A 17,870-nucleotide genomic window follows, 5' to 3' on the forward strand; every position below is an offset into this window, starting at 1 on the left:
GTGCAAAATATTATTTTTTTGGAAGTTTAATATGTACCTAATGCTGAGTAATATACATTATAGTAACTAATCAAACGTAGTTTAAAAAAATAATTCCAAGTTGGAATATGACCGAATCCCAGGAGTGACCCAATTATAGTCTTCGTTCAAAAGCGTAACATACGATCAGTCCGTATACACTACCAGACTAAAAAAATCTATATAGATTAGAATATATGTATAATATTAAAATAATATTAATAAAATATTAAACATTACAATTCCAATCTATTTGAACCTAGTGCAAATCAGAGAAATGCCCCTAGATATTTCAGGTTGTACAGTCATATTCCATTTCAGGCTTGAGGGCATAACAAGCAATTCTTTATCTGTTTCATTTCATGATACTGACTCTTCTCTTGTGTACTTGACATGGAAGATAAATGCAGTCAACAGGAACAATAGTTGTCATGGGAACCTCAGTCAAACTCAAAGAAGAAAAGTAACTATTGTGATTGAGGTTGCATGTGTTTTCATATACAGACTATTATGTGCAGATAAAAATATCCCCAAGGACTTATGAATGTTATTCAGTAAACAAAATGATGTTTATTGAATTCTGATATTTTTATTTATTTATTCTGTAACCCTGTTTAAAAAGTTTGGTAAAATTATGCTATATTATTTGGCAGCATGATGTTTTATATTGTTTTGACACATAAGAATAAACCCAAAAAAATGTAGTACATTTGTGGATGAAGACTATTCCAGTTGTGGACCAAAAATACACAGACAACAAAAAAATTGGTTTAATGGTTTCAAATGCCTCGATTAGCCTGCCTCAAATCTCATCCCAAATTCCCAAACTCAATTCCACAATCATTCCACTTAACGTCTACATGCATTTTCCAGAAACCTATGAACTGACTCCGTTTGTGCTCATTGATTTAAGATTCACGGTCTGGGTTATTTCCATCCATCTCTTCTCAATAAACACACCTCTTATTTTCATTCTCTATTTTCCCCTTCACTGAACTAAAAAGCCACTGCAATCTTTCCTTTTCATTTGGAAGATTTACGCGAGAGTGAATTGTGATCAATGCATACACAATTTCAGGATTTATATTATTTTACGTGATATACCCAAGATTATATAGGCCTAACTTTTATTTGTGTCAGAAATTAGATTGCAATATCTCTCCACTATGGTGTATAGAATCAAGATAGAATCAAATACAACCTGCACATCTCTTTTTGAATGCTTAAATAAGTTTTGATCGGATTGGGTTTAGTTCAGGTGAATACAATTTAAAGTTATGGGCTGATCTCCTTCCCTTTAGGCTGTACCGTGAAGATCTAAAAATTACATATTTCTCTTCTTTCCCCTATACGTCATTGTAACCAGCCTGAAACCTGAATTAAGCCCACCTGAGAATTGCTTTATATGCAGAGCTTTATACCCAGTAAGTGAGAAAGTCTCTTTATTTGTTTTACAGTCTGATAATCATATTTCAAGTAAGTATAGCTCTTCTGTATCATTTATGTTTTTTTTATTGCCATGAGTTCAATCTGCGGTTTGTTACAATTCACTTCAACCTGCCTACTAAATTATCTTTGCAGACTGGGGAGACAGAACAGAGGTTTAGTATATGCCAATTTGTGGACAGTTACTTCTTAGTTGGTTTATGTGTTCCAAAATGTGACAGCAAACTTGTTTCATTATATCTGGCCACCACTTGAAAATGCTACAACAGCCATAAACACATTTGCATTAATCTGTAATGTTATTTAATAGCAAAGGTATCGTGAGTCTCCTCTTGAAATCTTGATGTGTATTGAGCAACTACATGAAATGGAGAGCAAAAGAATCCCCTGGAGTTAAAAAGACGAGATCATTTCAAAAATTATTTTGCGCATGCTGTTTCTTACAAATATAAATGGCAGAGATAAATATAGAGATCCATCTAAATTTAATTCTTAATGCATGTGTCAGCAAAATACAGTTTATTTCAAAGAGGGTAAAAAGAAAAAACAAACACACAAATGAGCTTGATGATATATTTATCAATGTTAAAACAGGCATTCAATACATCACAACAAAGACTTTCAAAACAATTACATTCACACAAGGATATATAAAAGCAAAGTGATAATGGACATAAAACTTTATCACTGATAATCATAAAATTCTACTGCATAAATTCAGCACTTATTAATATGTAATGAATGAATAAATGATGAGTTAATAAATGATACTGAAGTTCTAAAACAGATACTCCATGACTTTGATGCTGTATGCATAAGGAGAAAGATGAAGATTTTTATAAATCATATCCCTTGTTCATAATTATTATGCAGATACAGTATAAGCATTAGCAACAAAATAAATGGCTGACAACAAGTGACTTGTTGTTTGATTGGTTGAATTAATTTAGGCTATGATTTGACAAATATTTGAATAAATTGAAAAAGATAACTAAAGGGTACGCTTAAAACACTTCATGCAAGCTGGTTTGGATTAATTGAATGATATGCAATTTATGATTCATTAATTAAATGGGGGGGGTCAACTGATTGTGCATAAAAATACAAAATAATACAAGAATAATTAGTTTGAGCCTAATCATAATGTCAAGGGCACAGCTGCCCATTTGCTGTCAAAAGTTAGGATTTAAATCATGTTTTGCCAATCCAGTAAATCGGTTTTAAATATTGCCCTCTGTCATGAAAGCTTAATTTGATTTTAATTTTAGGTGCTGAACAGAACTGTGGAAGATCACTCCATTTCAGCTCAGACTTACGCTGTCTCCTTCTCAGAAACAGCAGAGAGTTTGAGTCTTTTCTTCTCTTCTCTTTCAACAGCTTTCCTTTTATCTCTCTCTTCTCCTTCTACATGATATCCCACCATTAGCTGATAAACCATCACACCAATCACGGCACCAGTGAATGGGGCAAAGATGGGTACAAGGGACCAGTGAGAGTTTGCTCTGTGGTGGGTGGAATATGCCATTGTGAAACACAAGAGAAAGAAATATTAAGATGATATGGTAAACTAGAACTGTGAGTGTTGATGGAAGGGCCAACTGTAAAATAGATGCACAAAAAACAAAATAAAACTAGATTTTCTGAAAAAAAAAAAAAAGAAAAAAAAAAGTGATGGGTGCTTGCCCATGCAAAACATGCCGCTACGATGATAATAGGGTGTTGTGGGTAGTTGTAAGGACAATGCTATGAGGTTGCAAGGGTGTTCTACATGGTTGTTAGGGCATTTCTAGGTGGTTGCTAGGGTGTTCTAGGTGGTTGTTAGGTGGATGCTTACTGGCCCACACACCCTGGTCTCTATGATATTCTGGTTCTTAGATATGACTTGGGTCCCTAATTCATTGTAAGCCTATGGATTTTTTTCTACCTATGGATTTAAATCCTAAATGATTTGAGGTATCACTCAGGACAGTACCCTGAAATTCAACAAATACTGGCAAATTACTGACAAGCACTATGCCCCATCAAAATTTTGGGGTTAGGGGGTAGAGTTAATAAAAAATGCACTCCTGTTGACAGTATTACATTTACAACTAAAATTATAACTCCCTTTTGGCGCCACTCTGTGGACATCTGTGTACAACACGGGAAACTGGAGCTCACACATGTCTGTCTGATTAAATGCAGAGGCTTAATATTTAGGATTAGGGGTTTATTCAAATCCCTAACCCTAAGAATGACAAATGGGCTTAGTGAGGCTTGCCTTAACCCTGTAAAGTCTGACATATGAAAGAATTGTCAGATTTTTTATTTTTTATTTTTTACATTAAACTGTTTTTAGTCCCATTAGACAAAATATAAAAATAAATCATAAAGATTTTTTTTATTTTTTTATTTTTTTTATGTATCATATTTGATACATTAGGCTTTAAAGGTCATTATCCTGAGGCCCAGCACTTCATTTTTGTATAGGACATTTGTTTTTTAAGTTTTTCTTAGCCCATACATTGCTACAGTGGTAAATCTTGGTGTATTATCAGAGGACTTCCTGGGCTTTTCAGAGATACCAAACGTCCTCTCCTTGGTCTGTAAATATGGATTGAAATGTATCACAGTTCAGTTCAGCACAGCACATCAAACACAATATGAATAAAATATATTTTAAAATAAAAATGTATCATTTTTGTCATATTTATTTTATGGACCAAACACTATACTGACATTTAAAAAAGGGAAATTGTCAAACTTTTTTGCTGGGTCTCAGAAACTTCTGGTAAGATGACATCAAAACAGATTGTAATGCAAAATAATGAGATCTTTATAATGACAGAGCAGACTGCATTTATGAAAATACACAGAAATATTAGTTCACACTTTAAATATATCTTATAAAAAGTATATGTCAGAATTTTCAAAGCTCTGTGATTTAAATTATTATTATTATTTTTTTTTTAGTGGGCATGAATGCAATGTAATGGTGATTGAGAGATATACCTCAGAAGCCTATTGTATCATATTTGATGTGTGTATTTTCAACATGCTTTTTCAATAAACTGAGCATAAGTTTATATTTATCAAATACTCTAAATATTTCAAGAATTTAAGAAATTTTAAAATATCAGCAACAATAATCATTACTGTCACTTTAACTTTATTAAAATAAGCTGTCATTTATCCCATCATATAAATACAATTTCGTTCTCATTTTTTGCAGAAGTCTGCCGCCATTTTAAATAGATTAATATAAACATACCATACGTTTTTTGGCTTTTCTGCTTGAACAGAGAGTGAGACAGGAGCCGTCAAACATTGTGTTTCATATTTGATTCATACGGCGTTATAGTTAACAAGCATGGTTAACAAGCACGAATTATAACTTTTTAGAACAACTGGTAAAGTGGGACATAGTAAAGCAAATGTGAATTTAGTCTGCAGACTTACGTGAACACTTCTGAGCCCCATCCAGCAAGTGCGGTAAAGATCCGAGGTCCCATGTCTCTGGCTGGGTTTACTGCATAACCTGAGTTAAAACCCATGGACAGACCAATCACCAGTACCACGAACCCCACAGTGAAGGCCTCAAGTCCTCGTGGGACAGGGTTATTGTAGGGATCGACAATTGCAAGGATACACACGATCAGAGCTGCTGTGCCAATCATCTGGACCAGAGATATTTGTCATGAAATCCTTGTTCACATTTGAATTATATTTCAAATTTTATTTAAGACACTTAATACAGCTTAATCTAAGCAGTAATGGCTTTTGTGTCTTACCTGATCAAAGAAGCCATTGAGCAATGTGAGGTGCTTAGAGGGGTATGTTGCAAAAATTCCAGCTGTTGCATTGTCCCCTATAACAACCAAAGAGCCTTGTCCATAGTCCCACAATGCATCTGCAAAGCATCAAGTGAACATTAGCTGGAAAGACTCTCTTAGAGATAAAGTTACCACAACATTCATAAATAGAGTACGGGATGTTGCAATGGACTGACCCTGGATATAAAAAACAGTCCTGATATTCACAATCAAAAGATACTTTTACTGTTCTACTCACCAAAGTACATGCCAAATATTATCCCTGAGCCAAGAAAAGCCCCCAGAGTCTGGGACAGGAAATACACAGGAAACTTCCTCCAGGGCTCTCTCCCCAACAAACACAGGGAAAAGGTCACAGTAGGATTTATATGACCACCTGTGAAACACAAATGTGGATTACAGAGTTAAGGTTTTTAGGTTGGGAAAGAGGTTTCAAAAAGATGTTGATCTGTTTTATTTATTTTATATGAGTAAATATTATTTAATAAACTTGTAAATAATTGTACTTCTCTTATTTGGTAGATACTAATTAAGGGTGCATACACATAGATTTTACGCTGTGTCTAATAATGCTGCAAATGCATTGATTTCAATTGGGATGGTACATCAGAAGGACTGAGAAGGAAAACTCAAGGGATTGTTATAGTGGCGCTCCGTCATGCGACTAAAGTTAAGAATATTTTATTTTGGCCGCAATGCACTCTGTCGTAGGCTAGGGTTGCCAACTTTTACCACACAAATATGGGACATTGGAACATTAAGTCCAAAATACTGGGTGTTCTGGCTAATACAGGACAGCTGAAAACCCTAACGTAGGCATCCATTGATCAATGAGAATCTCAGAAAGGGTCCAGTTGTGCTTTCAGAAATACAATTCGCTGTATTTCTGCTTGATTTTAAAACTGACATGGCTCTTTCCACAACCCTGATGCATTCCTATCTGTAAAACTCTCCGTCAGAACTTTATAGTGTGTAGATGCCCAATGGGGCCGTTCAGACTGAAAAAAAAAAGAGCTTGATGCAGGGAAACGACTGAAACAGAATGCAGATATCTCAAGATAAAAGTTTAAAAGTTCTTCTAAATTGACACAGAGTCTTAAAAACATGGTGCTCATGCACATGACGCTGAAAAAACAGCGAGATCCTGCATCACAACAGTCATAAATGTCCATCTGGTGCATGTTGACAGAAAAACTTTAAACAACAATAGTGCACATGGACGCAAATATATGTTTGGTGTGAACGGCATCTAAGCCTACAGCAGTCTGTGAAGTGATGGACCACAATTTCCATCTGAAAATTTTCATGATTTTTTAGGCATGGATTAGGCTTAATCTATGTCTGGGAATCTGGCTCTTCAACTGTCTGCTAGTTCCTTTACTCGTGGTCAATACTTTACTGACAACTCCTATTTTTATTCAATACTCTGCTGTTTTAAATATTAATGTCAAAACTGCCTTTTGTTGTTGCTGCGTTTGCTGCTCAGCTCTTGGCATTACACCAGAAATGGAATCTTCCAGGTACATCTGAGTGTACTTTAGCTATGGGGCAACTTGATTCAGGCCAAAAATATCTGTCAATAAAGTGCTCTAAAACAGGAAAGGAATGCAATGGAATTTTACTAGTCTGAAACCATATGGTGAATGTTCAGGTGAATGTTCATGTTTTAATATCTGCTTATTGTTTTGTGGATATGCCTCAACCGTTATGTGACTCACTAAAACAAAATGCCAGATCTGAAATCTGAAATTTCCTGTCTTGTCCCAAAAAATATTTAAAATAACACAAAAAACTGCTTATGACTGACCTTACCTGAAATTTGCCCACAAACTAGGATCCCCAAAGTAGCAGCAAACCCAAAAGCAAAATTCACAGTCAGGAACATTCCATGAGAGCCTCCACTTAGAATCAACTGGGCAACAGCACCACAACCAAACATCTGTAAATAAAGATATCAGGAAAGGAAATCAAAATTTGTTCAGTCTATGAAATAATAAAACAAAACACGCGACGCACCACAACCACTGTTTTATAGTTTCATTTTCACTGATATTCCACATAGAAATAACTGCCTAAATAAAGATATGTCAGATTTGAGAAATTCATCTACACAACTAGACACGTCTCATCGCAAATCTTGGTTAGATAATTAACAAAGTTAATTGCTATAGATGAATCACCACAGATTTTTAAACATTTAACTTTGAAAGATCTCTTTTTCCACAATGTTTCACAATTTACTTAAACCAATGTGCCAAAATGAGCAGAGTCTGACGATGAATTGAAAATAAAATAAATGATCAGTTTAAGTATGTGGCCCACTTTTTGCTGTGCTAAATTCAGTCAGGCATCATCTCGTTAGACATCCCTAAAACACCCAGACAAGTCATAAAGTAATCTATTCAACCAGCAAAAAAAGAATCTTATTGAATGATTGCTGGATTTAGTTAGGGGTATACCTGTGTTCCGAGCTGGACATCCTTGGTTTCATGTACCTGTTTTTGTCTTAGGTCTGCATTTGAAGAATGTGAAACGTTATGGGTACCATGTGGATTTGATAGATAGTGTGTGTATGAGTATGCACTTGTGTGTGTACTTGTTCCCTATCCCATTGCTTGATGCCCTCTAGCCTGTCTGTGTTTGCCAGCCATTATTGAACCACATGATCAATGTCTGGATGGGGGTTCACAGACCGCACAGTATCATCAGAAAACAACAGATGGACTTGGGAGAGTTCTATCTTTCTACAGATATTGGTGGTTTGGAGTCTTAGTTTCCATTGAAAACAGATGATGAGAAATGGTTTAACCTGGCATCCCCCTACAGTGTGTCAAATTCAGTCCAGATATGGTATTGAATTCTAGACCTTGTTGTGCCCAGTTCTTGTTGGTTACAGACACTGGTTTTGTTTACCTGCTTATTGAATTTTACTTACTACTTTAGAAATTACAGAGCAAAAAAAGTATACCAGTATTAAATGTTTTGAGCCTGATCTCATGATAATTACACAACTGTGGCGACATTTTTGCAAAATTATATTACGTGGCTCCTAAAAGAGAGTAACATTTTTTCCCAAACAGATGAGGTTCTATAGTTTAATGTTCTGTCGAGATTTAAATCAACAAAACTACCTTCCTATCTAAACCTGAAACCTAAACCTAACCAATAGTACCATAAAAAGCAAATGTGTCATGAAAAGCGCAATTGTTAAAGCAACCACATCATTTTGTGGTGCTTCTGTGACACTTTCGACTCTTGTGTCGATTTGGGTGCTCTTGAGAACTTGTACACCAGTCGTTTGCATCACAATTGTAATGCTCTATCAGTTCAGCTACTGCAAAATTTAATTAGTCGAACAAGCTTCTGCAGTAAATGTAGTTGGTTCCCTATCTGTCACTCACTCAACGTTGTGTCGATGTAGTGACACTAGGGGTCACCCTTGGTCAAACACCTCTGCTTTTTGGAAAAAAGGCCAATGAGAATTGACGAGTGGAATTTGCATGCCACTCCCCCGGACATACGGGTATAAAAGGAGCTGGTATGCAACCACTCATTCAGATTTTCTCTTCGGAACCGAGCAGTTCTATTCATTGAAGCTGAATTCATCTGCAAAGTTCATTCACCTCATCTGCTGCACCCGTGGAGTGCAGAGAATGCCCCTGGGCACTTCGGCAGAAACAACTAAAAGAGTATATTCTAAAAAGAGTATATTTTCTTTCTAAAAGAGCGGCACACATGGAACGTCTTTTTAAAGATGTGTTATTCCTGGTTGCGGTCGTTATCTCTCCGCTTCTGACGGCCACTATCGCTGTCTTACGTGTCTGGGCGCTGCCCACGCAGAGACATCGTTCTTGGATGGGTCTTGTACTCATTGCGAGAACATGACCATGGCAACGTTGCGGTCGCGGCTTGCATTCGTAAGAAAGCAAGCCACCCCAGCGGCTCCCTGCCTTGGTCCTTCCACCTACGGATATGAGGCCATGCTGGTTAGCACTGGGGGCGATTTGGGGACCTCAATGGGACCACCTCTGCCGGGTATCCCCCCACGGACCTCCCATTCCCCAGCATGCTCACTTGCCCCGGTCGGGCGCTTGGACGAGATTGCCGGCTCGTCTCAGGGCGAGTTTGACCTCTCGTTCGGAGCCCGGGAAGAAGATGAGTTATCGAGCGCAGCATCGGAGAGTGAGCGCGCAGAGGCTTCGACTGGGCTTCCTCCTTCGGGAATGGTTGCCCAGTCCCAGGCCGACATGGAAATGACGGAAATGCTTTCCCGGGCGGCCGCAGCCAATCTTATGGTGGGCAGCAGGAACCAGGTAAGTGCTTCGATGTCCCTGGACTCAGCACAGCCACGGGGCTCAAATCCCACCCACTGGTATGTCCGACGTGATCATTCCCTTGGTCCCCCTCACCCGGAGTTTGGGTGCTTGGCTCGCGCTTTCCAACCCATTGTGATGGCTGACCCGGACCGTCCGACTTGGCTACACGATTCAGTTTGCCAGGCGCCCACCCAGGTTCAGCGGCGTCCGCTTCACCTCGGTGAAGGGCGAGAACGCTGCTACCTTGCGTGCGGATATCGCTACCCTTCTGCGCAAGGGCACAATAGAGACTGTCCCTCCAGCCGAGATGAAGAAAGGGTTCTACAGCCCCTTCATCGTATCGAAGAAAGGCATTGGGTTGCGACCAATCCTGGACCTGTGAGTACTGAACCGGGCTTTGCGCAGACTCCCGTTCAAGATGCTGACACAAAAACACATTCTAGCGAGTGTCCGGCAACAAGATTGGTTTGTGGTGGTAGACCTGAAGGACGCGTACTTCCACGTCTTGGTCTTACCTCGACACAGACCCTTCCTGCGGTTTGCCTTCGAAGGCCAGGCGTACCAGTACAAGGTCCTCCCCTTCGGCCTGTCCTTGTCCCCTCATGTCTTCATGAAGGTTGCAGAGGCAGCCCTTGCCCCGTTAAAGGAAGTGGGCATCCGCATCATCAACTATCTCGACGACTAGCTAATCTTAGCTCACTCTTGAGAGTTGCTGTGCACACACAGGGACCTCGTGCTCCGGCACCTCAGCCGACTGGGGATTCGGGTCAACTGGGAAAAGAGCAAACTCTCCCCGGTTCAGAACATCTCTTTTCTCAGTTTGGAGTAGGACTCAGTCTCGATGACAGCGTGTCTCAGGAACGAGCACGCACAGTCGGTGCTGAACTGTCTGAAGTCGTTCAGACAGAGAACAGTGGTTCCACTGAAACTTTTTCAGAGGCTCCTGGGGCATATGGCATCCTTAGCAGCGGCCACACCACTCAGGTTGATGCATATGAGACTGCTTCAGCACTGGCTTCAGACTCGAGTCCCGAGATAGGCATGGCACCGTGGGACACATCGCATGGCCATCATGCCGATCTGTCACCACCTCTTCAGCCCTTGGACCGACCTTGCATTTCTATGGGCAGGGGTTCCCCTAGAGCAGGTCTCCAGGCATGTCGTGGTTACAACAGACGCCTCCAAGATGGGCTGGGGCATCGTATGCAATGGGCACACAGCCGCCAGCTCCTGGACTGGCCCATGGCTGCGTTGGCATATCAACTGCCTAGAGTTGTTGGCAGTTCTGCTCGCCCTGCGGAGGTTTTGGCCGTTGATCCAGGGCAAGTACGTGTTGGTCCGGATAGACAACACAGCGACGGTAGCGTACATCAACCGCCAAGGCGGTCTAGGCTCCCACTGCATGTCACAACTTGCCTGCCGTCTCCTCCTCTGGAGTCAGCAGCACCTCAAGTTGCTACGAGCAACTCACATCCTGGGTGACCTCAACACTGCAGCGGATGCACTGTCACATCAGGTTACCCTCAGAGGAGAGTGGAGACTCCACCCTCAGGTGGTCCAGCTGATTTGGAGTCGATTCAGTCGAGCACAGGTAGACCTGTTTGCTTCCTGGGAATCCTCCCACTGCCCGCTTTGGTATACCCTGACCGTGGCACCCCTCAGTATAGATGCGCTGGCACACAGCTGGCCCCCTGGAGTACACAAATACGCATTTACCCCAGTAAGCCTACTTGCACAGACCCTGTGCAAGGTCAGGGAGGACGAGGAGCAGATCATCCTAGTAGCACCCTACTGGCCCACCCAGACGTGGTTCTCAGATCTCACGCTCCTCGCGACAGCCCCCCCGGCGAATTCCACTGAGGAAGGACCTTCTTTCTCAGGGACGGGGCACCATCTGGCACCCGTGACCAGACCTCTGGAATCTCCACGTCTGGCCCCTGGACTGGACATGTAAGACCTAAGTGGCCTACCACCCACGGTGATAGACACGATCACTCAGTTTAGGGCTCCCTCTACGAGGTGCCTGTATGCTTTGAAGTGGCATCTGTTCGCTAAGTGGTGTTCTTCCAGACGCGAAGACCCCCAGAGATGCGCAGTTGGATCAGTGCTTTCCTTCCTGCAGGAGAGGCTGGAGGGGCGGCTGTCCCCCTCCACCCTGAAGGTGTATGTAGCCGCTATTTCGGCTCATCACGATGCAGTAGATGGTATGTATTTGGGGAAGCACGACTTGATCATCAAGTTCCTGAGAGGCGCTAGGAGGTTGAATCCCTCCAGACCACGCCTCGTCCCCTCGTGGGACCTCTCTGTAGTCCTTCGGGGTCTACAGGGAGCTCCCTTTGAGCCCTTGGAGTCAGCTGAGCTTAAGTCACTCTCTTTGAAGACTGCCCTCCTGACTGTGCTCACTTCCATCAAAAGGGTAGGGGAACTGCAGGCATTCTCTGTCAGCGAATCGTGCCTGGATTTTGGTCCAGGTTACTCTTACGTGATCCTGAGACCCCGACCGGGCTATGTGCCCAAGGTTCCCAAAACCCCTTTTAGGGATCAGGTGGTGAACCTGCAAGCACTGCCCCAGGAGGAGGCAGACCCAGCCTTGGTGTTGCTGTGTCCGGTGCGAGCTTTATGCATCTATTTGGATCGCACGCAGAGCCTTAGAAGCTCCGAGCAGCTCTTTGTTTGCTTTGGTGGACAGCGGAAAGGAAGCGCTGTCTCCAAACAGAGGATCGCCCACTGAGTCATTGACGCCATCGCAATGGCATATCAGGCTCAGGATGTGCCACCCCCGCGGGGTTACGAGCCCACTCCACCAGGAGTGTGGTGGCCTCCTGGGCCCTGGCCAGTGGCGCCTCTTTGGCAGACATCTGCAGAGCAGCGGGCTGGGCAACACCCAACACCTCTGCGAGGTTCTACAGTCTCCAGGTTGAGCCGGTCTCGTCCTGTGTATCGGCAGGCACGAGCAGGTAAGTTCCGGGACAAACTGGCTGGGTGTACCGCTTGCGCATAGCGCCTTTCCCTTCCTTTGAGGTGAAGACATGCGCTCTTGACTCCCAGTCATGTTCACAGACTGTGATCCCTGGATGACTTTCCTCCTTAGCCCTCTGGCAGTTGAGTTTGTGGAGAAACTCACTGATCGGCCCAGTACAGGCACTAATAAGCCCCTGTACTGAGATAGGAGCTCCACATGTGCTGGTTCCCCGAAGGCGACCCCATGTGATTTCTTCCGCAAAATTGTTTCCCTGATGGCAAACTGCGTCTTCTTTGGGCAGAGGCCCCTCTGCCCCGGTCGCCATGCTCTGTAGAAACTCCTCCCCCTTCGGGTAGGACCCACCATGGGACTTCTCCACATGACATACTTCCGACAAGACTTGGTAAGACCATGTGACGTGTTCCACTCAGAATAACCCCCCTCTTTTTGGGTGGGGTGTGGTCTCCATGGTGTCTTCCCCTTGGGAGGGACACCCCCTGACGCAGACACTTATGGCTCCCAGTCAGTTAACAAATTCCACTCTTTTTGGGGAGAAAAGAGAGGGAAAAGAGGCCTCGGTTGGGCTAGCCTGTCCCAATAGCTGGGCAGCTGACTTGTTCCTAATGGACCGTTTGACGCTCATAAGAGTGTTGGGGGAGGTTATGTGATGGCCTGGTGCGCTGGCTACGAGGCACACAGCAGTCTGCCCACCGCTAGTTCACGTAACACAGTTCAGCTAGTTGTGCCATTTTGTATAGGGACCCCTAGTGTCACTACATCGACACAACATCGAGTGAGTGACAGATAGGGAATGTCCTGGTTACTTTCGTAACCTCCGTTCCCTGATGGAGGGAACGAGACGTTGTGTCCCTCTTGCCACAATGCTAAACTACCCGCTGAAATGGCCGGAACATGGTCTCGGCTCCTCAGCACAACACCTGAATGAGTGGTTGCATACCAGCTCCTTTTATACCCGTATGTCCGGGGGAGTGGCTTGCAAAATTCTCATTGGCCTTTTTTCAAAAAAGCAGAGGTCTTTGGGGCTCCCAGGAGTGACCCTTAGTGTCAATATATCGACACAACATCTCGTTCCCTCCATCAGGGAACGGAGGTTATGAAAGTAACCAGGACGTTATGTAATGCAAACATTAAAATGTATTTCCTTACATGTCATACACTATAGTAAAAGTGTTTTGCTGTCATAAGATAGCATTGTGTAAGGATAGGGTGAAAAGTAAGTATATATGGACACATAATCTGCCCTTTTACTACATGCTACAACCACGCACTACTTCTTATCCAATTCACGTGCCAGAGCAAAGCGCAAGTGGGCATGGGTGGGAGTGTTCGCAATATCTGTGGGTGTATGCCCGCAAACTGTGGGTGTATTACTGAAAAGATTTACTATTTTCCTGAGAAATATGTTATTGTGCTAAGACGTTTAAGAACCACGTCTGTTTTAAGTCTAAATTCGGTTCCTGCATTTACAGTTTGGAGATTCCACCAGCAGGTGGTAATAAAGTTCATATCATATTTTTACGTCACTGTAAAAGAGGCCGGTGGATTTGAAGAAGGTAAAATATTTGGATTTGGTATGACTTTTTTGACCACTTCGTTATTTTGACTATATTTTTGTTTCATTTGAAGAGTAATTTGAATTAAAAAAAATATTTGGGGTTTAATTTTTTTCATGTTTCAATAAATTTAGCAATTTCGCCAAACCCACTTGCACCTAGGCTTGCACGAAAATTCCAAAACTTCATGGCCATGCCCATTGACTTGGCTGCATGACTTATGGTGCTGAAATAGACCCCTAGTGTTCATTTCACAATGAAATTGCCGGATATATCGAATGAGCCACTAATAAATCATTTTGCAAAAATGTAGGTATTGTAACGTGTTTCTATAAGATTAGGTTGAATGTTCCACCAACAGATGTTGTTTCATTAATTCCAAGACAACTTCTGATGTTTGTGTTGTTCTGTTGAATTAAAAATTATTCTCAGTAGCAACAGCTTTCCTCTTAAGGTAAGGAGAAGAGCAACAAAATTAATAGCAACAAACTGAGGTGTCTGACACTAACAAATCTGTATTTACAGTCACTGATTATTTTCTTTTTCGTTTTGTGTTCAGTGGTTTAATAAGACAGGGAGTTTAAGGCAGACTTTTATTTTATTTTTATTTTTTACCACATGACTGATAATTTGTTGTGACCAAACAGACTGGCCCAGAATATTTCAGTATAATTCTGTCTACTTTTTGAGAGCTTGTTTGGGTTTAAGCGATTTCATTGACAAAGAATCTCAGTTACATGAACTCAGATGCCTTCACTTCAGGACATACATCATGGCCCACTCTACAGATTAAGGCAGCAGCACCAGAGATTCAACTGCCATTGTGTCTACTCACAGTCTGCCCTACAAATTTGTTTTTGAACACTCATTAAAAACAGAACACAAGTATTCTATTATATTCTATTATATAAGTATTCTGTATTCTATTTTAACAATAATTCTTTATCATCATGGCTTTATTGGCATAAGTTAAGAGTAATTAGAAAGGAATATCCATATTAAGCAAGTTGGGAAAAACATACTGTACAGTAAAACCCTTTTAAGCAAGAGAATCAGCAATCATTTGCTAAATGAAAAGGTCAGTTGGCATGTGGTATAAAAAATAAAATTCCCCTCATGTATAGCTGAAGGGAAATTTTAGGCTTTTCAGCAGATGAGAGGGTCTAGATTATACAGTATTTGATGTCCTGCATTCATTCTTTCCATAAAGTTCTCATCAAAGAAAGCATAATTCTATCATCAGTCATCTATGATCATCCATCTGTTGATGATCTTGAAAGTTTTGTTTTTACTAATTAATTTTCAACTAACCTTTGAATTGCTCTCATCTCTGAAAACAAAATGCATACACATATTGAATATGTAAATTTTTGTAAAATATAGCAAACCTTGACAGCACACGCTATGCGAGTATTATCATATTAACAAGTCAGTGCTTTGATCAAAATTTACTTTGGGTAAACATCTCAATCTCCATTAAGCATCTGAAGCTAATTTAGCATTGTAATTTCATCATAGTTGAAACCAATGTCCTCATCACTAACTCATCGATGAAAAACACAACAGAAGTGTCTCACCACTAGAATGAGGGTTCCCAGGCATTCTGCCAGTGCCTGTCGCATCAGCATGTTCCGAACCTGAAAGATTCGAGCCATCTTTTCTAGGAGTACCTTCTGTCTACCCATTATGCCTCAGGATAGATTAATGTTGATGATTCTGTGGTGTTTTAATGATAATGATGATGAAGGTTTCACTGCAGCCACTCGGTAAGTGAGTCTGTACAACTTTTCCTACTGAGCTCGGGCCCTATATGTACTTCAAAAGATCCCTCCCTCCAGTCAAAAAAAAACAAAAAAAAAAAAAGAGAGAGAGAGAAAAGAAAGGAAAAAGAAAACCATAAACAGCATTCCCACAACTTTCCTCCCTCCCATCTCACTTACAATCCTTTTTTCATTTCAAACTCTCATTTCTCCACCAGCTTTGTCTTTGTTATGAATGTGAGTGAGGACTGATAGTGGGGTTATTCCATTTCAAATAGATGCTGAGTGCTTCTTAAATCTGGTTCTGTATGGCCCTCTAGGGTTTGTTAAACAAAATTTGTATTGTTTCTGCTAGCACTGTTTTTGCTGACTGTGCGGATTGCAGTTAATAATATTTTTATTCTGAACAGTGTTTGCTCCGCATGATGGTCATGAGCTTGAAGTGTCTGAAATTCTGTTTTCTTTAAAGTTAAATAATGGACTAAAGAATGTTTTAAAATATTTTTTTCCCCATTCCTCTAAACACAATGGCGCATGGCACCAATGTTTCATATATCTCATTCCAGAATTCCAATGTTTAGATGTATCCTAAAGCACTTTGAGGATGTTTAAGGAAGATCCATTACATTCTTTAAATATCTTTACCTATGCTGTTCAGTCCAAAATTTTATATGCTTAATTAATAATTCTAATGTGCATCTAAAGTGACTGATGCCTTTGCATTGAATAGCAAGCCACTAACACTAAGTCTCTTCCTGTGGTCTACCACAAAACGTTCGCATTCGGTTCCTGCTTTGTTGGTACAAACTAGCAAAGCCAATATGTCTAATGATATAAAAATACTGAAAAATAGATGTTCTTTATTGATCTACAAGGGGATGAACTCAAAAAACTTGCACGTAAGCACAAATACATGACATATGCACACCGTGTTAATAATACAGGGCAAAGGAAGTTTTAGAAGTTTTGTAGCATTTCTTAGGGGTCGTTCAGATTGAAAGCACTCTAGTGGTTCATTATATGTTTCACAGCAGTTTCAAGGTGAAATTAAAAGCAGGTTACATGTTCTCCGAAACAGATGAGGTTTTAAAAATTAATGCTCTATCGAGTTTTAGATAACAAACCCTTCCTCCCTACCCTAATTCTTAAACCTAATCCTAACCAATAGTGTTGTAATGAGTTCACAAGATGAGCAAGGAGGAGGCGGGAACCGGCTGAGCAGTTAACATAAACTTTAATTGTACAAAGGAACTTAAACATAAAATAAAACACACAGACCCGCACACACACAGCAGCTGCGTGCGTCCTCTCTCTCTCTCTCCCTGGCGTTCCCAGCTCCTCTTTAATCTCTCTCTGGCAGATTGGGCAACTCAGCGCCAGGCGTGCATCCTCACGGCCCGGCCACACCCTCTTCCTTGTCACACTCCTCCACTGCCCGATTCAGGCCAAGGCGCCATCCGGTCTGGCTTACTCCCCCGCATCTCTGGAGGGGAGACACTGCCCTTCCGGCCGTACCGCCATCCAGTGGTCCTCCCCACCTCTTGGGAATCTGAGAGAGATGAGGGGAGGGAGAGGGGAGAGAGAAAGAGTGAGCAGGAGAGACAGAGGGAGAAAGAGAGAGGAGAGAGAGAGAGAGAGATAAAAGAAAAAAAAAACACTCTTCTTCAGCTCCCGCGGGCAGGTCGCCCACCCGGTCCTCAGCTGCTCCTCTGCCCCCTGGCGGACAGCAGTAGGCTCCTCCACCTCCTGGCAGATGGCAGCGGGATCCTCCGACTCCCGGCGGATGGCAGCGGGCTCCTCTGCCTCCCGGCGGCCGGCAGAGACTCCTTCATCCCCCAGCGGACGGCAGCGGCTCCTCCATCTCCCAGCAGACGGCAGCGGCTCCTCTGTCTCCTGGTGGATGGCAGCAGCGAGCTCTCCCGGACAGCATGCTCTTTCTCCTTTCGCGGGTTTCAGCACCAATGTTATGAGTTCACAAGATG

At 41.9% G+C, this 17,870-nt stretch overlaps 1 protein-coding gene across 2 annotated transcripts; it reads right to left on the reverse strand.

Moving 5' to 3' along the window:
* Window positions 1-2,036: 2,036 nt before the first annotated feature.
* LOC127431089 (aquaporin-3-like) lies at window positions 2,037-15,908 on the reverse strand. Of its 2 annotated transcripts, none has more exons than XM_051681344.1 (6): window positions 15,706-15,908; window positions 7,089-7,215; window positions 5,515-5,652; window positions 5,235-5,353; window positions 4,903-5,120; window positions 2,037-2,966 (listed from the first exon to the last, which is right to left on the reverse strand). In XM_051681344.1, exons 1-6 carry the CDS (start codon window positions 15,811-15,813, stop codon window positions 2,777-2,779), a joined length of 900 nt encoding a protein of 299 aa, XP_051537304.1. In that variant the 5' UTR covers window positions 15,814-15,908; the 3' UTR covers window positions 2,037-2,776. The 2 variants fall into 2 exon arrangements, with proteins under 2 accessions (XP_051537304.1, XP_051537305.1); XM_051681345.1 differs by lacking the exon at window positions 2,037-2,966 and adding an exon at window positions 2,977-4,047.
* Between the last annotated feature and the right edge of the window lie 1,962 nt (window positions 15,909-17,870).

The sequence above is a fragment of the Myxocyprinus asiaticus genome, chromosome 40, assembly GCF_019703515.2.
Source record: "Myxocyprinus asiaticus isolate MX2 ecotype Aquarium Trade chromosome 40, UBuf_Myxa_2, whole genome shotgun sequence".
NCBI lineage: Eukaryota > Metazoa > Chordata > Actinopteri > Cypriniformes > Catostomidae > Myxocyprinus > Myxocyprinus asiaticus.

Coding starts and splice junctions, on each gene's coding strand:
- LOC127431089 (XM_051681344.1), bottom strand. CDS start 15,813: ATGGGTAGACAGAAGGTACTCCTAGAAAAGATGGCTCGAATCTTTCAG. Junction 5,653..7,088: donor AGTTTGTGGGCAAATTTCAG/GTAAGGTCAGTC, acceptor TGTGTTTCACAG/GTGGTCATATAAATCCTACT. Junction 5,354..5,514: donor AATATTTGGCATGTACTTTG/GTGAGTAGAACA, acceptor GATGCTTTGCAG/ATGCATTGTGGGACTATGGA.